At 51.3% G+C, this 24,174-nt stretch overlaps 1 protein-coding gene across 3 annotated transcripts in view; it reads left to right on the top strand.

The window, feature by feature from the left end:
- Positions 1-24,174, top strand: part of LOC146808665 (von Willebrand factor A domain-containing protein 7-like) — a 455,939-nt gene that overhangs the window by 293,696 nt on the left and 138,069 nt on the right. For all 3 annotated transcript variants that reach the window (XM_085615458.1, XM_085615459.1, XM_085615460.1), the window contains exons 14-16: positions 18,660-18,928; positions 22,798-22,937; positions 23,034-23,193. In XM_085615458.1, the coding sequence (XP_085471584.1) occupies positions 18,660-18,928; positions 22,798-22,937; positions 23,034-23,193 (569 nt within the window). The remainder of the gene's footprint in view (positions 1-18,659; positions 18,929-22,797; positions 22,938-23,033; positions 23,194-24,174) is intronic.

The raw sequence follows: 24,174 nt of genomic DNA, 5'->3' as shown, positions 1-24,174 counted from the left end.
AGCATGTCCACTGTGTGAGAGAGCATGCCCATTGTGGAAGAGAACAAAGAGAGAACGTCTATTGTGGAAGAGAGCTAAGAGAAAATTTCCATTGTGGAAGAGAACATCCTTTGTGTAAGAAGTCATTCCATTGTGGAAGAGAACTGAGAGAACATCCATTGAGTAAGAGAATGTCCATTGTGGAGGAGAACTAAGAGAGAACATCTATTGAGTAAGAGAGTATGTCCATTGTGGAAGAGAAGTCAAAGTGAATGCCCAATGTGCAAGAGTGGCAAGAGAGAATGTCTAAGATGGAAACAAATAAGAGAGAACATTCAATGGTTAAGGGAGCTTGGAGAGCATGTCCATTGTGGAGAAGAACAAAGAGAGAGCTTCCATAGAGTAAGAGAGTATGTCCATTGTGGAAGAGAACTAAGAGTATTTCCATTGTGGAAGAGATCTAGGAGAGAAATTCCATTGTGTAAGAGAGCTAAGAGAGCATGCCCATCGTGGAAGAGAACAAAGGGAGAATGGCCATTGTGGAAGAGAACTGAAAGAACATCCATTGAGTAAGAGAGTATGTCCATTGTGGAAGAGAACAAAGAGTGTATCCAATGTGTAAGAGATCTAAGAGAACATGCCCATCGTGGAATGGAACAATGAAAGTTTGTCTATTGTTGTAAGAGGGCATTCCATTGTGGAAGAGAACTAACAGAACATGTCCATTGTGTAAGAGAGCTAAGAGAACATGCCCATTGTGGAAGAGAACAAAGAGAGAAAGTCCATTGTGGCAGAGAGCTAAGAGAGAACATAAATTGTTGTAAGAATGCATTCCATTGTGGAAGAAAGCAAAGAGAGAACGTCCATTGTGGAAGAGAACTGAGAGACCATCCATTGAGTAAGAGAGTATGTTCATTTTGGAAGAGAAGTCGAAGAGAATGCCCAATGTGTAAGAGTGCCAAGACAGAATGTCTAAGATGGAAACAAATAAGAGAGAACATTCAATGGGTAAGGGAGCTAAGAGAGCATGTCCATTGTGGAAGAGAACACAGAGAGAGCGTCCATAGAGTAAGAGAATGTGTCCATTGTGGAAGAGAACTAAGACAACATCCATATAATAAGAGAGTATGTCCAGGGTCAAAGAGTGGTAAGAGAGAGAGAGCTCAATGTGTAAGAAAACTAAGAGAGAATGTAAAATGTGGGAAAAGACGAGAGAAAACATTCAATGGTTGATGGAACTAAGTGTGCATGTCCATTGTGGAAGAGAGAATGCCCAATGTATGGGCGAGTATGCCCATTGTGGAAGAGAGCTAAGAGAGCATGTTTATTGTGGAAGGGAGAACATCCATTAAGTAAGAGAGTATGTTCAGTGTGGAAGAGCAGTTACAGAGAATGTGCAAGGTGTAAGAGAGAATGTACAATGTGGGAAAAGATGTGAGAGAATATCCAACGTGGAAAGAGATAAAGGTGAATATTCAATGCGTAGGGGATGAGAGAGCACATCCAATGCTTGAGAGAGATAAGAGAACATGTCCAGTGGATAAGAAAGCTAAAAGAGAATGTGTCAGGAAGCTGCAAACAAGAATTCCCAATGGCTTCAGACGTTTGAGGGCATGCGATAGAGTGGCTGCACAGTGGGACACCCACTGTGTAAGAATATGTCCCAGTGAAGCTGAGTGAAGAGCAGGGGAGAGGCACACATGTTGGACTGAATGTTTTCACATACCTAGTTCTTATGCTAGTTAGTCCCGGATGTCATCTCTAACTATGGGTTGAAGAGACACAAGCAGATCGCGATTTAAATAAGTATAATTTTAAAACTTGTCGGATTGGATGGATGTGTATAAGTAGGTATTGAAGCACATCAGGAAGTCTAAGATTGAAAGAATATGTCTTAAGGAAAAAGCATTCAAAAACCCCGACATTGCCCTCCCGCATTCGCGTTACCCTAATATTAGGTGTAGTTCCCTTGACCTGATCTTGGACCCACGTGTCCTCCTAATGTGGGGAACATTTCCCCCCACAGGAATGTATGCATGTCCTCCTAATGTTGGGTGCAGTCCCCTCATACACATGTCTATATAATGTTGGGTGCAGTTCCCTCCTCTATTCATACATGTGTCTTCTCCTTAGGTGTGGCATAGTTCCGTTGTCCAACTCTCGGGGGAACACAGTCCCCTAAAATTGGGTGCAGTTCCATCCTCCCACACTCAGGCATGCATGTCGTATTAATGTTCGCTCATTCTGCACTCACCACCAGTGTCTTCCTAATGTTGGCTGCAGTTCCGTCCTCTCACACTCAGGTACACTTGTCCCATTAATCTTCCCTCATTCTGCTCTCACCGCCAGTGTCTTCCTAATGTTGGGTGCAGCTCCATCTTCCCACGCTCAGGCATGCATATCCCATTAATGTTCCATCATCCTGCTCTCACTACCAGTGTCTTCCTAATGTTGGGTGCAGTTCCGTCCTCTCACACTCAGGTACACTTGTCCCATTAATCTTCCCTCATTCTGCTCTCACCGCCAGTGTCTTCCTAATGTTGGGTGCAGTTCCATCCTCCCACACTTAGGAATGCATATCCCATTAATGTTCCATCATCCTGCTCTCACTACCAGTGTCTTCCTAATGTTGGGTGCAGTTCTCTCCTATATTCATGCATGCGTGTTCTCATCAGATGGAGCACAGTTCCCTCGTCCAACTCTCAGACACACACAGTCCCCTAATGTTGGTTGCAGTTCTATCCTCCGACCCTCAGGCATGCATGTCCTATTAATCTTTCCTCATTCTGCTCTCACCGCCAGTGTCTTCCTAATGTTGGGTGCAGCTCCATCTTCCCACGCTCAGGCATGCATGTCCTGTTAATGTTCCCTCATTTTGCTCTCACCACCAGTCTCTTCCTCATTTTAGGTGCACTTCCATTCTACCACATTCAGGGATGCATGTCCTATTAATGTTCGCTCATTCTGCTCTCAAAACATGTGTCTTCCTAATGTTGGGTGCAGATCCATCCTTAAACAATCAGGCATGCATGTCCTATTTATGCTCCCTCATTCTGCTCTCAAAACCTGTATCTTCCTAATGTTGGGTGCAGTTCCATCCTCCCACACTCAGGCATGCACGTCCTATTAATGTCCCCTAATTAAGCTATCACCACCAGTGTCTTCCTAATATTGGGGGCAGTTCCATCCTCCCACACTCAGGCATGCATGTCCTATTAATGTTCCCTCATTCTTCTCTCAACATCAGTGTCTTCCCAATGTTGAGTGCCGTTCCATCCTCTCACATTCAAGCATGCATGTCCTATCACCAGTGTCTTCCTAATTGTGAGACCGGCCTCGTGGCGTGGGCCCTCCCGACCAGCAAACCACCCCACAACCGCACCCGATCCCCGATGTCAGACTTCCGGCCACCATGGCCCAACATCCCGATGGCCGGCCGGGCCCCAGCAACACCCAAGACCCCACCACGCATGCCCGGGCCGAGGGAGAGAGAAACCCACAAGCCAGACCAGGAGGCGCCGTCCCTGTCACACCTCTGGTCTCCTCACCAAGGAAGGTTTCGATAGACCACCAGGCCCCCGGTGAGCGGGCGCCTCGCCTGCTGGGCGTCTGGAGTCCCTCCCAGACCCACCTGAACAGATCAAAGGGCCGAGCGACAGGAAATCCCGACACACCGCCCCTAGGCACCAAGACCCTCTCAGCGAGGACTCCGGACTTCAAAGAGGAGGGGGAGTATAACAAGGGGTGCTGAAGGGACGGGAGGCAGAGAAGACCTGGACCACGAGAGCCCTGCTGACCTGGTCGCGGCTCGATCGATCCCTGAACCGAAGAACGCTCCCCGAACTCTGAAACATCTGAGCCCTGCTGACGCTGTTGCGGCTCCCCGAACTCTGAACCATCTGAGCCCTGCTGACGCTGTCGCGGCTCCCCGAACTCTGAACCATCTGAGCCCTGCTGACGCTGTCGCGGCTCCCCGAGCTTTGAACCATCTGAGCCCTGCTGACGCCGACTCCGAAACCACCTGTGCCTGCTGAGTGACTCGCTGCACTCTCCTCCAGGAGAATCGGCAGAGATTGCCGAGGGAAACAACATCCCCCAGCTTGAGGATTGAGAGCTGTGCGAAGGATACTCCGCAGAGACACTGAACTCAAAGACTGTCCCGCTACCCCCATAACCCCATCACGAAATCGCCGCCGCTTGTGGCACTGATTCAATCCCTGCATTTCGGGTCATAAGGATCCCTTAAACTTACGATAAAGTGTACTATCTTACGAAGAACTACTATGTGGTGTCCCTCTGTCCGAGAGTGCAAGCTCAGCGTGTGCGATCCTAGGTACGAGACCCTCCCAGGAAGGGCCTCCCCGCCTTGCTCGGCCTAACTCTGGGAGAGGTGGGTCAACGGGTGGTCAGGAACATATTCTGAAGCCCCCTCCCGGAGAACGCCTTTCCAACACTAATTTTAGGTGAAGTTTCTTCATTCCACACTCAGGCACGCATGTCCTATTAATGTTTCCTCACTCTGCTTCCACCACCAGTGTCTTCCTAATGTTGGGTGCAGATCACTCCTATATATGTATGCGTGCATCAATCTCTCAGACACACACAGTCCCCTAACGTTGAGTGCAGTTCCATCCTCCCACACTCAGACATGCTTGTCCTATTAATGCGCCCTCTCTCTGCTTCCACCACCAGTGTCTTCCTAATGTCGGGAGCAGTTCCCTCCTATATTCATGCATGCGTGTGTCCAACTCTCAGACACAGACAGTCCCCTAATGTTGGGTGCAGTTCCATCCTCCCGCACTCAGGCATGCATGTCCTATTATTGTTCCCTCATTCTGCTCTCACTACCAGTGTCTTCCTAATATTGTGTGCAGTTCCCTCCTATATTCATGCATGCGTGTTCTACTCTGATGGAGCACAGTTCCCTCCTCCAACTCTCGGACATACACAGTCCCCTAATGTTGGGTACAGTTCTATCCTCCCACCCTCAGGCATGCATGTTCTATTAATGTTCCCTCATTCTGATCTCACCACCAGTGTCTTCCTGATGTTGGGTGCAGTTCCATCATCCCACACTCAGACACGCATTGTGAGAAGGTGACCTGATATATGCGGTCTACTAGTTCTAGTGGGCACCTTGTATTAGTCCAAGCAACCCCTTATGGTGATAGGTCTCCTGCTGCTGACGAAAACTCCGGCAGGGGAGGCCACTCTAGAAGGGTGGAATGCTACCCCCGCCGACAGAACTGGCGGGGGGTTAGAATTCCAAAGTGTTTGACACCAAACACGACATGTTTCCGTGCAGCCAGTCCAAAGTTAGCATTTACCGCAAGGTTATAATGCATTTAAGAGTATATGGTCAGGCTGCACCACAAACAGTATCAGAGGAGGTACTCTGAACGCTGTATATGGGCTCTGCTCATGCAGGGGCATCCTCTCACATAAAAACCAAGCACTCTGCCTTCAGGATTGTTAAGGCCTGCCATAGGAGGGACTTATAGGTTTTATATGTGTGTGCAATGGTAGTGATCTAGGTAGCCTATACCACTGTAAGGGGTGCAAGCACACCCTTACCCAGGCTGCAGTAGCAGACCTATGGTGCCATTTTGGAGTGCTTCCCAGGGGTGGCATAATACATGCCTGGTTGGATAATATGCCCCATATATTTTAAATATATACCTGGTGAGGTTGTCCTTTCATTTGACAATTCAAGAGATTATAGACTGGTAAAAGAAGCTGCTTTACATTCCTTCAAGACTTAGCCTGAATGCTGCTCTCCATAGCTACCACTGGGATAGCTTTCAATAAAGATTGTCTTTAACCTATAACCATAAGGGGTTGTTTGGACTGATTCCAGCTTGCTATTGTTTTACCAGATAATCTCAATTGAATTTATCAACTTTCTGTTAAATAGATAGAGATTTTGTGCCCTCGTTGGTATTCTACCCCTGGTGTGCCCCCCCGCTCTCCGCTTCCCGCCGCTGCTCCCTCGCGGCCCCGCCCCTTTTCCTTTCTGTACCCCCATTGGCCGCCCCGCTCCCGCCTCCCAGCTGCTCCTCCCTCCCACTTGGCCTCATATGGAGCCCGCACGGCGTAGGCGAGTGTGACCTGACCCCAGGACACCCCCCACGCCGCACGGCCCTCCAGCTGTAGCACGTCTCTGCCCAGGCGCCACAGGTTCGCTCCTGGCCTCTGTGCCCCTCGCTGCTGTTCATCTTATCTTTCCCCTCTGTAGCCCTCATTTATTGAGTCTCGTGTTTCTACTAATTTATTTCCTTTCTGTTAAATAGATAGAGATTTTGTGCCCTCGTTAGTATTCTACCCCTGGAGTGCCCCCCCCCGCTCTTCGCTTCCCACCGCTGCTCCTCGCCAACCTCGGACTCAAGCAACTGGTGAACACCCTCACCCACTACACCGGCCACACGCTTGACCCCGTCTTCTCCTCCAGCAAGCACATCTACTTCAGCCACTCCACCGGACTACACTGGACAGACCACAGCTGCGTCCACTTCAACTTCAAGAGAATCACGACCCACCACCACCCGCAACAGGTTCCCCGCAGAAGCTGGAGCAAGGTCACCACCGACCAGCTCACCACCTCCCTCAGCCAGAACCCTCCCACCAACACGACGGACCCCAACGAAGCTGCCCGCAACCTCACACGGTGGCTCACCAACTGCGCAGACGATCTCGCACCACTGAAGAAGCCCCCCAGCAGACCCGGCAGCAAGAAAGCCTTGTGGTTTACCAACGACCTGAAAAACTCGAAGAAAACCTGCCGCACCCTCGAGAAAACCTAGCGCCACGACCAGACAACTGAAAACATGACAGCCCTCAAGAACGCCACCCGCAAACACCACCAGCTGATCCGCACCACCAAGAAGACAGCATTCAAAGAACGACTGGACAACAACACCCACAACAGCAAGGAACTCTTCAGCATCGTTAAAGAGCTCTCCAACCCCAGCACCTGCAACAACGACATCACACCCTCGCAAGACCTCTGCGACTCACTCGCCTCGTTCTTCCACCGCAAGATCGCCGACATACACAACAGCTTCAGCGCGCAGACCACGCACCCGACCACCGATCCAACGCCCCCCACCACCATCCTCTGCACCTGGACCCCTGTCAGCACCGAAGACACCACCTGCCTGATGAACACCGTCCACTCCGGCTCCCCAACCGACCCCTGCCCACACCACATCTTCAACAAAGCCGACTCCATCATCGCACCCCAGCTCCAGAACATCATCAACAGCTCCTTCGCATCTGCCACCTTCCCGGAGAGCTTGAAACACGCCGAGCTGAGCGCCCTCCTGAAGAAACCCACCGTGGACCCCACGGACCTCAAGAACTTCTGCCCCATCTCGCTCCTCCCCTTTCCAGCCAAAGTCATCGAAGACCGTCAACAGACAACTCTCCGCCTTCCTCGAGACCAACGGTTCCCTTGACCCCTCTCAGTCCGGTTTCCGAGCAAACCACAGCACCGAGACCGCCCTCATCGCAGCCACCGACGACATCAGGTCCCTGCTCGACAACGGGAAAACTGCTGCCCTCATCCTCCTGGACCTCTCAGCAGCCTTCGACACCGTATGCCACCGCACCCTGATACAGCGCCTCAACAACACCGGTATCCAAGAAGCAGCACTGGAGTGGATCATCTCGTTCCTCGCCGGAAGAACCCAGAGAGTCCGCCTCCCCCCGTTCCGATCCGCGGCCACCGAAGTCATCTGCGGCGTTCCGCAGGGATCCTCTCTCAGCCCCACCCTCTTCAACGTCTACATGAGCCCTCTCGCAGACATCGCTCGCCAACACAACCTCAACATCATTTCCTACGCCGACGACACCCAGCTGATCCTCTCCCTCACCAACGACCCCGCCACCGCCAAAGCCAACCTCCAGGAAGGAATGAAAGACGTCGCAGAATGGATGAAGATCAGCCGTCTGAAACTGAACTCAGACAAGACGGAAGTCCTCATCCTCGGACCATCTCACTCTGCCTGGGACGACTCCTGGTGGCCCCCTGCCCTGGGCATCGCACCCAAACCAACAGACCACACCCGCAACCTGGGCTTCATCCTGGACTCCTCCCTCACGATGACCAAGCAAGTGAACGCCGTCTCGTCATCCTGCTTCAACACCCTGCGCATGCTCCGAAGGATCTTCCGATGGATCCCCACCGAAACCAGGAAGACGGTCACCAAGGCCCTCGTCACCAGCCGTCTGGACTACAGAAACACCCTCTATGCTGGAACCACAGCCAAACTCCAGAAAAGACTCCAGCGCATCCAGAACGCCTCAGCACGACTCATCCTGGACATCCCTCGCCGCAGCCACATCTATGACCACCTGAAAGACCTGCACTGGCTCCCCGTCAACAAGAGGATCACGTTCAGACTCCTCACCCACGCACACAAGGCTCTCCACGACACGGGCCCGAAGTACCTCAACAGCTGCCTCACATTCTACACACCCACCCGCCAGCTCCAATCCGCCAGCCTCGCCCTCGCCTCTGTCCCACGCTTTCGGAAGTCCACCGTCGGAGGAAGATCCTTCTCCTACCTGGCAGCCAAGACAAGGAACTCCCTCCCCACTCACCTACGGCTGACCCTGGACCATCTCTCCTTCAGGAAACAACTCAAGACCTGGCTATTCGAGCAGTAGCGCCCCCCCCCCCCCCCTCAGCGCCTTGAGACCCCTGCGGGTGAGTAGCGCGCTCTACAAATTTTGCTGATTGATTGATTGAACTGAAAACCACTAAAGGTACCTTAGGTACATATAATATCAAGCTTAGTATACAGTAAGTTCTACTGAACTTAGAGTTGTGTGTTAAGGGATAGCACACCTTTTCTACAACTCAAGAGAGTATAGTAGGCCACACTAGTGTAGGTAGTGCAATACACCACACCACATTAGTAATGTCTAACCAGCCAGGAACCAGTGAGCTCCTTCCCTATAAGTATGAGGATCTCTCCTTTGCTCAGCTTAGGGCCTTATGTTCCATTAGGAAGCTGAAGACAGGCAAAACTCCATCCACACAGCATCTCATAAAGATACTTAAGCTAGATGATATCACAGGGCCTAGTGGGCCTGAAGGGGTAGGCAGAGTGGGTGGGGCAGCAGGTGAGGGTGGGCCTAGGGGTGGAACTCCTCCTGGTCCAAACTCTGCTGCTGACCAGACTGATGACAATGATCAGGATCTGGTGAACCCAGCTCCCCTGGATGTGGATGAGGCGGATGACAACAATGCTCCCCTCTTTGTCCCTCCAGGAAGAGTTGAAAATAGGGGTAGAAGGGATAGATCTCTCTCAAGGGAGTCTGTCCCGTCTAACTCATCTGTAGGAACCTCTGTTTCTTCTCACAGAGGGAGGGAAACCTCCCAGGAGAGGAGAGAGAGACTGCTGAAGTATGAGCAAGACAAGTTCAACCTCAGAAAGCAGCAGATGGCCTTAGATAGGGAAGCCCTTGAGCTCTACAGAGCTAGTAAAAAGGAGGGACTAGAGTCCCTTGGTGGCAGCAATTTCCCTAGAGATAGGGAGAGGTCTTATGAGCATAGAAACCTAAGTAAGATTATCCCTCCTTACCAGAGTGGGGATAACATCCACAAATGGATAACTGCCTTGAAGAGGGCCTGCAAAGTACAGAAGGTCCCTCAAGGTCATCGGGCAGCAATCTTATGGCTCTCCTTTGCAGACAAAGGTTGAGACAAGCTCCTCACTGTAAGAGAAGAGGATGCTGATGATTACCAGGTCTTGAAAAGTGCACCGATAGATGGGTTTGGCCTAACCACTGAACAATACAGATTAAAGTTCAGAGACACAAAATCAAGAATGGGTGGACTTTGTTGACTGTGCTGCTAAGGCTCTGGAAGGTTGGTTATTGGGCAGTAAAGTGTGTGACTTCAAAGGATTGTACAATCTGATAATGAGGGAGCAGATTCTTAATAACTGTCAAAATCAGCTGTTTCACCAGTACCTGGTAGACTCTGATTTGACCTCTCCCCAAGAATTGGGAAAGAAGGCAGACAAATTGGTCAGAACCAGAGTGAGGTAGAAGGTACAGAACCAAGGCGGAGACCCAAAGAAGCAAGATTCCAAAAACTCTGACAAGGGTAAAGACCAGAAGTCTTCTCAAGGGCCCCAAATATTTTCTTCAGGTGGGGATTCACAGTCAGGAAAGGGTAAAGTCCAAAAGAAACCTTGGTGCAAAATCTGTAAACAGAAAACTCACTGGAATAGTGACTGCACCAGGGCCAAAGAAAATACTCCAGCCCCCACCAATGCCCCTAAGGCACCAGCTCCCCCTAGTGGAGTTTCAATTGGTGGTGGGAATACACAGAATAAGGGTGTAGTAGGGTTGACCCTGGGTTCTGAGATGGACTCTGGCCTAGTCAGAGTACCAACTCAGGCTGTGCTTGTCAGTGATGGGGGCATGGATATGTCCCCCTTTGTGAGTCCCAGTAACTTGGGCAAATACAGACAGCAGCCTTTGATAAATGGAGTAGAAGCTTGGGCATTCAGGGACACAGGAGCAAGTGTCACCATGGTGACAAAAGATTTTGTGGATCCTGGGCAGATTATACTTGGTGAAATGTACCAAGTGACCAATGCTAGCAATGTCAGAACAGACCATTCTCTGGCAGTTGTTAACTTCTCCTGGGGAGGGGTAACTGGCCTTAAGAAGGTTGTGGTAAGTGCAGACCTACCAGTACAGTGCTTGCTTGGCAATGATCTAGAGACTTCAGCTTGGGCTGAAGTGGAGTTCAGGACACATGCAGAAATGTTAGGGATCCCTGCACATGTCTATGATGTGACCAGGTCACAGGCTAAAATGTCTAAAACTGGACAGGCACTGGATTCTGGAATAATGGACCAGGTGCCTCACAAGAGGAGGTGCAGTAGGGTTAAGGCAAAGCCTTCCCACCTGACTCAGAATGCTGATCAGTGAGATGATCATGAGCCTGAAGAAGAAACTGTCCCAGACGAGCTTGAACCTGACCAGGTTGAGTTCTTGGGGACAGGGGGCCCTTCCAGGTCTGATCTGAGCCAGGAGCAGAAAACCTGTCCCTCTCTTCAATCAATCAATCAATACATTTATAGAGTGCGCTACTCACCCGTGAGGGTCTCAAGGCGCTGAAGGGAGGGGGGGGTGCTGCTACTGCTCGAAAAGCCAGGTCTTGAGGTGTTTCCTGAAGGTGAGATGGTCCTGGGTCAGTCGTAGGTGTGCGGGGAGGGAGTTCCATGTCTTGGCGGCCAGGTGGGAGAACGATCTTTCTCCGGTGGTGGTTCTGCGAACCCGTGGGACGATGGCGAGGGCGAGGCTGGCGGAGCAGAGCTGGCGGGCGGGAGTGTAGAAGGAGAGGCGGTTGTTGAGGTATTCGGGGCCCATGTCGTGGAGCGCTTTGTGTGCATGGGTGAGGAGCCTGAACGTGATCCTCTTGCTGACGGGGAGCCAGTGCAGGTTTCTCAGGTGTGCAGATATGTGGCTTTGGCAAGGGATGTCGAGGATGAGTCGTGCGTAGGCATTCTGTATGCATTGAAGTTGTTTCTGAAGTTTGGCTGTGGTTCCTGCGTACAGGGCATTCCCGTATTCCAGTCAGCTGGTGACGAGGGCCTGGGTGACCGTCTTTCTGGTTTCGGTGGGGATCCACCGGAAGATTTTCCGGAGCATGCGCAGGGTGTTGAAGCATGAGGATGAGATGGCATTGACTTGTTTGACTTGTTTGGTCATCGTGAGGGAGGAGTCCAGGATGAATCCAACATCAACATCATCTCCTACGCGGACAACACCCAGCTGATCCTCTCCCTGACCAACGACCCCACCGCCGCCAGAGCCAACCTTCACGATGGGATGAAAGACGTAGCCGAGTGGATGACGACCAGCCGCCTGAAACTGAACTCCGACAAGACGGAAGTCCTCATCCTGGGCTCCTCGCCCTCCGCCTGGGACGACTCCTGGTGGCCCCCCGCCCTGGGCACCGCACCCAAACCGACAGACCACGCACGCAACCTGGGCTTCATCCTGGACACCTCCCTCTCCATGACCAGACAAGTCAATGCCGTCTCCTCGTCTTGCTTCAACATCCTGCGCATGCTACGTAAGATCTTCCGGTGGATCCCCACCGAGACCAGGAAGACGGTCACCCAGGCCCTCGTCACCAGCCGACTGGACTACGGCAACGCCCTCTACGCTGGTACCACCGCCAAGCTCCAGAAGAGACTCCAGCGGATCCAGAACGCCTCAGCCAGACTCATCCTCGACATCCCCCGACGCAGCCACATCTCCGGACACCTGAGAGACCTGCACTGGCTCCACGTCAACAAGAGAATCACCTTCCGTCTCCTCACCCACGCACACAAAGCCCTACACGATCAAGGCCCGAGCTACCTCAACAACCGCCTCAACTTCTACGCTCCCAAACGCCATCTCCGATCAACCAGTCACGCCCTCGCCGTCGTCCCCCGCATCCGAAGAGCGACAACAGGAGGAAGGTCCTTCTCCTACCTGGCCGCCAAGACCTGGAACTCCCTCCCGACCGACCTGCGCCTGACCCAAGACCACCTCTCCTTCAGGAAGAAGCTCAAGACCTGGCTGTTCGAGCAGTAGCGGCACCCCCCCCCCAAGCGCCTTGAGACCCTCCGGGTGAGTAGTGCGCTCTATAAATGTCTTTGATTGATTGATTGATTGATTAATTGAATCCCAGGTCTCTTGAAACCCTCAGACAGCAAGCTGCTGATGAGGCTGCTCGGAATGCTAGTGGCACCCATAAAGTTTATTGGGATGATGGACTCCTTTACTCCGAGAGTAGAATCCCCAAGCCTGGTGCATCCAGGAGGGTGGTTATAACTCTGAAGTTTAGGGGTTTCATATTGACACTAGCCCATGATATTCCCCTAGCAGGACACCTAGGCCAGAACAAGACTTGGGACAGAATTGTTCCTCACTTTCACTGGCCCCACATGTCTGAAGTCACAAAGGAGTTTTGTCACTCCTGTGTAACCTGCCAAGTCAGTGGCAAAGCAGGTGGCACTACAAAGGCCCCCCTTATACCACTACCTGTGGAGGGGTGCCCTTTGAAAGGGTAGGGATTGACATTGGTGGTCCCATGGATCCCCAAACAGCATCTCAGCACAGATTTATTTTGGTGGTGGTGGATAATGCCACCAGGTACCCAGAATCAATTCCCCTAAGGACCACTACAGCACCTGTGGTAGCAAGAGCACTCTTGAGTGTGTTCTCAAGAGTAGGCTTTCCAAAGGAGGTAGTATCTGACAGGGGTGCAAACTTCATGTCTAGTTACTTGACTGCTATGTGGAAGGAGTGTGGAGTGAACTACAAATTCCCCACACCCTATCAACCACAATGCAATGGTTTAGTTGAGAGATTCAAAAAAACCTTAAAGGGCATGATCAAAGGACTCCCAGAGAAGCTTAGGCGAAAATGGGACCTGCTCTTGCCCTGCCTTTTATTTGCATACAGGGAGGTGCCTCAAAAGGGGGTTGGTTACAGTCCATTTGAACTTTTGTTTGGTCACCCTGTCAGGGCTCCATTGTCTTTGGTGAAGGAATATGGGAGTTACCTCTCAAGCCCCCAAAGCAAGACATAGTGGACTATGTACTTTGTCTCCAGGATGGCTGAGTACATGAAAAAGGCAAACAAAAACCTTGAGGCTAGCCAGAAACTGTAAAAAGCCTGGCATGACCAAAAGGCTATACTGACTGTTTATCAGCCAGGACAGAAGGTGTGGGTGTTGGAGCCAGTGGCCCCAGCAGCTCTCCAGGACAAGTGGAGTGGACCCCACACTATTGTTGAACAGAAAAGGGAGGTTACCTACTTGGTAGACCTTGGTATCCCTAGGAGTCCCCATAGGGTACTTCATGTCAACAGACTTAAACCATATGTTGACAGAGCATACATGGGCTTGCTCATGGCTACTGATGAAGGGCAGGAGGAAGAGAGTGACCCACTCCCTGACCTGCTGTCTCAGAACCCTGATCAGTTGATGGTATAGCCTTGGCAGGCAGCCTCACTGCCCAGCAGCCAACTGACTGTAGAAACCTTCTCAGCCAGTTTAGTCATATGTATTCACTGACTCCAAGTCAGACCACCTGGTGCACTCATGAAGTGGACACTGGGGACAGTCTGCCTATTAAAAATAAGATTTATAGGCAATCTGACCCTGTCAGGGACTGTATAGGGACAGAAGTCCAAAAGATGTTGTATCTGGGTGTGATTGAACCCTCAGTTAGCCCTTGGGCTAGCCCAGTAGTCCTGGTACCAAAACCTTACACCAGTGGTGGGAAAAGAGAGATGAGGTTTTGTGTAGACTACAGGGGTCTCAATGCAGTCACTGGGACTGATGCCCATCCCATCCCTAGGGCAGATGAGCTGATAGATACTTTGGCCTCAGCCACGTTTCGAAGCACATTTGACTTAACAGCTGGCTACTGGCAGATCAGACTAGCTGTTGATGCAAAGCCAAAGGCAGCATTTTCTGCCCCTAGTGGGCACTATCAATTTGTGGTAATGCCCTTTGGTTTGAAGAATGCACCTGCCACTTTCCAAAGGTTGGTGAATCAAGTCCTTACAGGCCTGGCAGACTTTAGTGCAGCATATCTAGATGATATTGCTGTCTTTAGCTCCACCTAGGAGAATCACCTGGTCCACCTGGGGAATGTTTTGGAGGCCCTGCAAAGGGCAGGCCTCACTATCAAGGCTACTAAGTGCCAGATCGGGCAGAGTCAGGTTGTGTACTTGGGCCACCTTGTAGGTGGAGGCCAGGTTCAACCATTGCAGAGCAAAATCCAGACCATAATGGAATGGGTTGCTCCAACTACCCAGACTCAGGTGAGAGCCTTCTTAGGCCTGACTGGGTACTATAGGAGATTTGTCAAAGGGTATGGATCAATAGTGACGCCCTTGAATATCTTAACTTCTAAAAAGGTGCCCAAAAAGGTTCAGTGGACAGCTAGCTGTCAAAAGGCATTTGATCATCTGAAGCAGGCCATGTGCACTGCTCCCATTCTCCAGAGACCTGACTTCTCCAAGAAGTTCATTGGCCAAACAGATGCATCTGAATTGGGGGTTGGGGCTGTACTGTCACAGTTGAATGATGAAGGTCAGGATCAGCCAGTAGCTTTCATAAGCAGAAGGCTGACCCCCAGAAACATTGGTCAGCCATTGAGAGGGAGGCCTTTGCTGAGGTTTGGTTTCTGAAGAAGTTGAGGCCATACTTGTTTGGTACTCACTTCCTTGTTCAGACAGACCATAAGCCCTTCTTATGGCTAAAACAAATGAAGGGTGAAAACCCCAAACTGCTTAGGTGGTCCATTTCCCTACAGGGGAAGGACTTTACAGTGGAACATAGACCCGGGAGTAACCATGCCAATGAAGATGGACTCTCTAGGTATTTCCACTTAGAACATGAAGACTCAACTGGTCAATGTTAGTTTAATGTCCCTGCGTTTGGGGGGGGGGGGGTTGTGTAGGAGAGTAGGATCTGCTTCACATGGGTACCCCCACGTGTTGCTGGTGTTTCACTGTTTTTCGACCTTAGTCTGGCTGTGGCCCTGCTAATCAGGACCACAGCCTAGCTGCTTCCTCTCTAAAATGGTTTGCATGTACATTAGGTACATATCTAATTGGGTTCTGGAGTGCCTTATAAGCCCCTAGTATATCTATACTATGTACCTAGGGCATAGGTACCTCAGAGGCCTACCAGGGGCTGAAGCATGTATTATGCCACCCCTGGGAAGCACTCCAATAAGGCACCACGGGTCTGTTACTGCAGCCAGGGTAAGGGTGTGCTTGCACCCCTTACAGTGGTATAGGCTACCTATATCCACATATTTATATAGACACATATAAACCTATAAGCCACTCCTATGGCAGGCCTTGACAATCCTGAAGGCAGAGTGCTTGGTTTTATGTGAGAGGATGCCCAAGCATGAGCTGAGCTCCTCTGCAGCTTTCGGAAATCCTTCCTTATGGCTGTTCTGTGATACAGCCATACCATATACTCTTAAGTGCATTATAACCTCGCGGTAAATGCTAACTTTGGAATGGCTGCATCAGAACATGTCGTGTTTGGTGTCAAGCGCTTTGGAATACTCCCCCACCCCCCGCCAGTTCTGGCGGCGGGGGTAGCATTCCACCCTTCTAGAGGGAGAGACATGTTCACACTGGTCAAACCCGGTAGGACTTTCCTGAGCCCTGGCATCACAAAATGGATGCCTCTGCCACAGACAAGGGTCTGGCCTCCTGCTGCTGACCGAAACTCCGGCAGGGGAGGCCTGGACAATAGGTTTCCTGTCAAAGGGAGGTGTAACCACATCCCCAGACAGGCTGATGTGTATTGGGGCTGGGCGGGAGCACTCTCTGGTGCTTTGAAGTCCTGCACTGGGGGCACACTTGGTGTCCCTGTGCATAGTCCAGTTCAGACCGGTTGCAGGGGCTACCTGCCCCTGCTCTGGTGCGAAATTGGACAAAAGAAATTTGTGTAACCACCCTTCTTTTCAAGCCCACCCATGAGTGGGGCCTTAGAGTTAGTCCATCCCCTAAACTTAGTAGAAGTATAGGAATCCAGTTCCTAGAACTTTAGATTACTCTGGACGAAACTCTGCAACATATATCCTGGACCTTCGGCTTTCTATCACGACTAGAAGACGGAAGAAATCTCCCTTGGGGTCAAGGAGTGACTCCCCTGCTTGGCAGGCACCAAAGAAGCAACTGACCGGTCTGCATCACTGAAGCTCCTGCCGGACGCCGAAGTCTTTGCATCACCAGAAGTAGATTTGCAGACTTCATCGAGGCTACCCTGAGCCCACAGGAAAGCTAAGGCCCGTGGCTATCGTGGGTGACGTGGAACCGTGACCCCTGGACACCGTGATCTTTTGCAGCAACAGCATCTTCCTGGTTCTCCTCGAAGTTGTGCTTTGGGCTCCAAGTAGCCCAATCCTTGAGCACCGCCTGCACCAAAGATTGCTGGCCTCCACTCCACGAGTGACCCGTGGGCCAGTTTCAAGTGCGACCTCTCGAGGCTCCTTTGCGATCACTAGCCCATTGGCTAGCAGGTCCCCACAAAGGCAACTTCTGCTTGGGCTTTCCTGGTTGCTCCAGACGTGCCCTGACTTACCTTTGCTGGGTGAGTCCCTCAGACCTTGCTGGTCTGCACCGCAGTCCTTTATCTGAATTCCAGTGACTTGCCGTTGCCAAGGTTTGTTGGGTCCATTCTGGTCGCCGACACTACAGCACTCGACAGACTTTGTGTGACAGCTCGAATCCGGTTCGTGGACTTCGTCGACACCTCCTGGACCTCGTGGCTGAAGAGTCAAAACACCCATCAACTCACCTGAAGCACCCGAGATCTGTGGGCATTGGTCCATCCTGCCCTTGGTCACTGCCTAGTGACCCAGACGCTGTCTCCTCTGCTTTCAGGTTTCTTCCATCCTAGATCCAGGCTTGGATCTCTTCGGACACTTCTCCTCTTCACAGCAGCAGAAGTTCTTTGCAGGCTTCCATTGCAATCGACGACGCGATCCGACACCAAAAGACACCTATGCACCCAGCTTCCCTGGGTGAGGTAGCTTGAGTACTCCAGTGCTCCCGTGGGTGCTAGCCCTAGAACTTCTTAAGTCTAAAAGGGTTTGGTCCTGACTCAATTCTAAGTGTCCCTAATCTTTAAAATTCCAACCGCGACATTGCCCATAGAAGATAACGGGAACCCGCGGTTGTGTTTACACACTGCATACAGTCCCCGTGGGTGCCCTGTGTCTCTACCTTGGGTGGTTCCTTGGGGTCCCAGCGATTCTACAGGCTCTAGGCCTTGTGTTTAGTTCAGTCGTGGTTCTTATACCACTTTTTTGGTATATGGATTGGTACGCCCCTAGGGCCCAAACGTGTATTTGTGCTATTACTGATGATTGCTCACTTGTAAATTAAGTACTTCGAACTGAGGGGTGTGGTAACCTAAATACATATATTTTAAGTATATACCTGGTGTGGTTGTCCTTTCATTTGATCAGTCAAGAGATTATAGACTGGTAATCAAGCTGCTTTACATTCCTTCTAGACTTAGCCTGAAGGCTGCTCTCCATAGCTACCACTAGGACAGCTTTCAATAAAGGTTGTCTTTAACCTATCACCATAAGGGGTTGTTTGGACTGATACAAGGAGCCCATTAGAACTAGTGGACAGCATATATCAGGCCACCTTCTCACAGTCTGCCCATCCCTTCTCCTGGCAGACATTTTTTTGCACAGTTTTTTTATATAGCGCAAACTTGACCCGAATCCAATCAGGTATCAGAGCGCTTTACATAGCACCAGTTACGTTACATTAGGACACACATTCATTATTTTTCAGGCACGGGGAGATTATGTGATTTGCCCAGAATCACAGGATGTTCAGCGTCATTACCGAGACTCGAACCCACTTCCCCAGGTCTGAGGTCAAACGCCCTGCCCGTTAGGCCAACTCCTCTCCACAAATCTTGCATCTTACCCGGGGATGTCTGCCCATTCCTTCTTCTGGCAGGTATCTTGCCTCTTGCCCAGAGATGTCTGCCCATTCCTTCTTCTGGCAGGTATCTTGCCTCTTGCCCAGAGATGTCTGCCCATTCCTTCTTGTGGCCGCCATCTTGCTTGATGTAATGTGATCTACCTTTTCTGTCTTTTTAGGGGCTCCCGCAAACATGGTTGTGCGTGTTACAGGCCTGAAGACGTTTCCCACCGTGTCTTTGAACAGCCTATATCTCACCGACATTCAGGGGACCATTCTGCAGCAACTGCCCCTGAACCGCACCGCGTCGCCAGACACCTTCCGAGCTGTCTCCACCTCTCTACCCAGGGAGCAGTTCCTGGTCAGCCTCAACGGAAAGGACGGGGCCCTCAACACCCTGCAAAGGGTCTCCCCTTCCTTGAACACCATCTCAGCCTCCAGAGTACAGGTAACAACTGAAGAGGGTCTCTCCCTCATGAAACAGGACCTCTGCTTCTAGAGGACAGTAGTATAGAGGTGAGACACTGCAGCTCACAGCAGTGTCTCCCTTCCTTAACACCGGCTGACTCCATAGCACACATACTACAGCTCACAGCACAGTGTCTCCCCTCCTTAACACCGACTGACTCCATAGCACACATACTACAGCTCACTGCAGCGACTCCCTTCAGTAAACACCGACTGACTCCATAGCACACATACTACAGCTCACAGCACAGTGTCTCCCCTCCTTAGCACCGGCTGACTCCATAGCACACATACTACAGCTCACAGCACAGTGTCTCCCCTCCTTAACACCGACTGACTCCATAGCACACATACTACAGCTCACAGCACAGTGTCTCCCTTCCTTAACACCGGCTGACTCCATAGCACACATACTACAGTTCACTGCAGCGACTCCCTTCAGTTAACACCGACTGACTCCATAGCACACATACTACAGCTCACAGCACAGTGTCTCCCCTCCTTAACACTGGTTGACTCCATGGCACACATACTACAGCTCACAGCACAGTGTCTCCCCTCCTTAACACCGGCTGACTCCATAGCACACATACTACAGCTCACTGCAGTCTCTCCCTTCCTTAACACCGGCTGACTCCATAGCACACATACTACAGCTCACAGCACAGTGTCTCCCCTCCTTAACACCGGCTGACTACATAGCACACATACTACAGCTCACTGCAGCGACTCCCTTCAGTTAACACCGACTGACTCCATAGCACACATACTACAGCTCACAGCACAGTGTCTCCCCTCCTTAACACTGGCTTACTCCATAGCACACATACTACAGCTCACAGCAGTGTCTCCCTTCCTTAGCACGGCTGACTCCATAGCACACATACTACAGCTCAAAGCACAGTGTCTCCCCTCCTTAACACCGGCTGACTCCATAGCACACATACTACAGCTCACAGCAGTGTCTCCCCTCCTTAACACTGGCTGACTCCATAGCACACATACTACAGCTCACAGCAGTGTCTCCCCTCCTTAACACCGGCTGACTCCATAGCACACATACTACAGCTCACAGCACAGTGTCTCCCCTCCTTAACACCGACTGACTCCATGGCACACATACTACAGCTCACAGCAGTGTCTCCCTTCACTTAACACCGGCTGACTCCATAGCACACATACTACAGCTCACAGCACAGTGTCTCCCCTCCTTAACACCGGCTGACTCCATAGCACACATACTACAGCTCACAGCACAGTGTCTCCCCTCCTTAACACCGGCTGACTCCATGGCACACATACTACAGCTCACAGCACAGTGTCTCCCCTCCTTAACACCGGCTGACTCCATAGCACACATACTACAGCTCACAGCACAGTGTCTCCCCTCCTTAACACCGACTGACTCCATGGCACACATACTACAGCTCACAGCAGTGTCTCCCTTCACTTAACACCGACTGACTCCATAGCACACATACTACAGCTCACTGCAGCGACTCCCTTCAGTTAACACCGACTGACTCCATAGCACACATACTACAGCTCACAGCACAGTGTCGCCCCTCCTTAACACCGGCTGACTCCGTAGCACACATACTACAGCTCACAGCAGTGTCTCCCCTCCTTAACACTGGCTGACTCCATAGCACACATACTACAGCTCACAGCAGTGTCTCCCCTCCTTAACACTGGCTGACTCCATAGCACACATACTACAGCTCACAGCAGTGTCTCCCCTCCTTAACACCGGCTGACTCCATAGCACACATACTACAGCTCACAGCACAGTGTCTCCCCTCCTTAACACCGACTGACTCCATGGCACACATACTACAGCTCACAGCAGTGTCTCCCTTCACTTAACACCGACTGACTCCATAGCACACATACTACAGCTCACAGCACAGTGTCTCCCCTCCTTAACACCGGCTGACTCCGTAGCACACATACTACAGCTCACAGCAGTGTCTCCCCTCCTTAACACTGGCTGACTCCATAGCACACATACTACAGCTCACAGCAGTGTCTCCTCTCCTTAACACTGGCTGACTCCATAGCACACATACTACAGCTCACAGCAGTGTCTCCCCTCCTTAACACCGGCTGACTCCATAGCACACATACTACAGCTCACAGCACAGTGTCTCCCCTCCTTAACACCGGCTGACTCCATGGCACACATACTACAGCTCACAGCAGTGTCTCCCTTCACTTAACACCGACTGACTCCATAGCACACATACTACAGCTCACTGCAGCGACTCCCTTCAGCTAACACCGACTGACTCCATAGCACACATACTACAGCTCACAGCACAGTGTCTCCCCTCCTTAACACTGGTTAACTCCACAGCACACATACTACAGCTCACTGCAGCGACTCCCTTCAGTTAACACCGACTGACTCCATAGCACACATACTAGAGCTCACAGCACAGTGTCTCCCTTCCTTAACACTGGTTAACTCCACAGCACACATACTACAGCTCACTGCAGCGACTCCCTTCAGTTAACACCGACTGACTCCATAGCACACATACTAGAGCTCACAGCACAGTGTCTCCCTTCCTTAACACCGGCTGACTCCATAGCACACATGCTACAGCTCACAGCACAGTGTCTCCCCTCCTTAACACCGGCTGACTCCATAGCACACATACTACAGCTCACTGCAGCGACTCCCTTCAGTTAACACCGACTGACTCCATAGCACACATACTAGAGCTCACAGCACAGTGTCTCCCCTCCTTAACACTGGTTAACTCCATAGCACAAATACTACAGCTCACAGCACAGTGTCTCCCTTCCTTAACACCGGCTGACTCCATAGCACACATACTACAGCTCACTGCAGCGACTCCCTTCAGTTAACACCGACTGACTCCACAGCACACATACTACAGCTCACAGCACAGTGTCTCCCCTCCTTAACACTGGTTAACTCCATAGCACAAATACTACAGCTCACAGCACAGTGTCTCCCCTCCTTAACACCGACTGACTCCATAGCACACATACTACAGCTCACAGCACAGTGTCTCCCTTCCTTAACACCGACTGACTCCATAGCACACATACTACAGCTCACAGCACAGTGTCTCCCTTCCTTAACACCGACTGACTCCATAGCACACATACTACAGCTCACAGCAGTCTCTCCCTTCCTTAACACTGGCTGACTCCACAGCACAGATACTACAGCTCACAGCACAGTGTCTCCCCTCCTTAACACCGGCTGACTCCATAGCACACATACTACAGCTCACAGCAGTGTCTCCCCTCCTTAACACCGGCTGACTCCATAGCACACATACTACAGCTCACAGCACAGTGTCTCCCCTCCTTAACACCGGCTGACTCCATAGCACACATACTACAGCTCACAGCAGTGTCGCCCCTCCTTAACACCGGCTGACTCCGTAGCACACATACCACAGCTCACAGCAGCGTCTCCCTCGTCTTCACACCGCTGCTAGTGTGAGCTTCTATCACTCACAGACCCTGTAGACTCTGGCATGAGTGACCGGTTACATGGAGATCTCTGGCTGAACTCACTCAGAGGTGTATAGAGAGGGAGGAGGGGCGCCTGCTGTCCTTGAGAGCTCTTGACCCCTAGTCGGTAATTGTTATCTGTAGGCGCGGGGCCACAGCCGAAGTAGGGACCGCGTTTCCTAGATTAGAGATGACCTCTGACCCAGCGGTCATCAGGGCAGTTTCTTTCCTGGGCTGCTTTCCATTCACAAAACTGTTTTTGTTTTTCAGAAACAAACTCCCAAAGCTGCAGTTTCCGCCCTGTTTGTCCAGGGATGCCCTGCCCATACATATTCATGCCTCTCTCTCTTCCAGCTGCTGAACACCCCCACTGCCCTCTACCCCGGGGAGAAGTATGAGATCCCGTTCACGGTCATCAACAGCGGGGCGGACTCCGACTTCAGCATCATCGTCCAGGGCGGGAAAGACTTTGTCTCCGACTTTCAGCCGCGCAGGTACGTGACCACGTGACAGGACGTGCGCCCTCCCTTTCACCATTCTTACAAATCCCGGCTCTGGCTGCAGCTCACATGTCTTCTCTTGGCCCTCAGCACCCGCCTGCTCACAAACCAAGCTGTGAATGGTAGCGTGGCCCTGAACCTGCCCGCCAGCACCCAGCCGGGCACCTTTCTGACGCTCACCATCCAATCCGAGACCCCCGACAAGTCCGACTTCAACTACGCCTTCCTCCAGCTGGCAGTGAGCCAGAAGGTAACCTCGGAGGGTGAGGGTCCCCCCCACTGCTGTCGGGTCAGGCACGACCCTAGCACTGCGGAGCACAGCATCACACAACAAAGCATAAGCGACCATAACTTAGCACAGCCCAGCACACCACAACATAACTTAACATAGCCCAGCACACCACAACATAACTTAACACAGCACCGCTTCACACAGCTTCACACTGCATAACACAACAAAGCATAAGAAACCATAAGTTGACACAACACAGCATACCACAACATAACTTAACACAGCACAGCATACCACAACATAACTTCACACAGCCCAGCATACCACAACATAACTTAACACAGCATAGCTTCACACTGCATAGATGTGAGAGGGATGGGCGGAAAAAGAATCGAGGAGGTCTTATGCGTGGATCTATGATGGCGTATTTATTAGAGATATAGGATGGAAAATAAATAAGTAAACACAGGTGGCCTTCGTGGTAGGTGGTTCGTGATTGATGCCGCAGTCTCGTCTGTCAATGGGGTCCTCTCCAGGTTATTGGTGTCGCTCCCTGGGTACCATGGAAAGAGAAGAGACAACAGGCGGTAAGTATGACTGTCGAGGGGGTGAGAATGATTACCACCACCAAGGGTAAAGTAAAAGGAAAAAGGGGTTGACACACCCAGTGCTCAGGCTCAGGATATGGTGAAATGCCCGTTTATTCAGTTTAGGCCGTAAGAGTAGGTATATGGAACAGACAAGTATCAGAATCACACGCTCGCCCCTTGCTTCAGGTGGTGAGGGCTTTCTAGGCTGCACCGTTTACTAAGCTATGTCCCCCGGTCCCAAGTGCTTTACAGAGTGAAGTCAGGGAATTGCTCGTTGGCGTGGTCTATTCGTGCCCCTCTCTATTTCCCCCCCTTCTTTTGGTATCGGTAGCGATTGACAAGGCATACAAGAAGGGCAGCAACTCCCTCCCCGCCCCTCCTATCCTCCCAGTCCCCTTACACGTACCGC

This window comes from Triturus cristatus, chromosome 7 (assembly GCF_964204655.1).
Source record: "Triturus cristatus chromosome 7, aTriCri1.1, whole genome shotgun sequence".
Taxonomy (NCBI): Eukaryota; Metazoa; Chordata; class Amphibia; order Caudata; family Salamandridae; genus Triturus; species Triturus cristatus.
The sequence above is the reverse complement of the archived record's forward strand: the minus strand, read 5'-3'. Positions and strand labels throughout refer to the sequence as shown.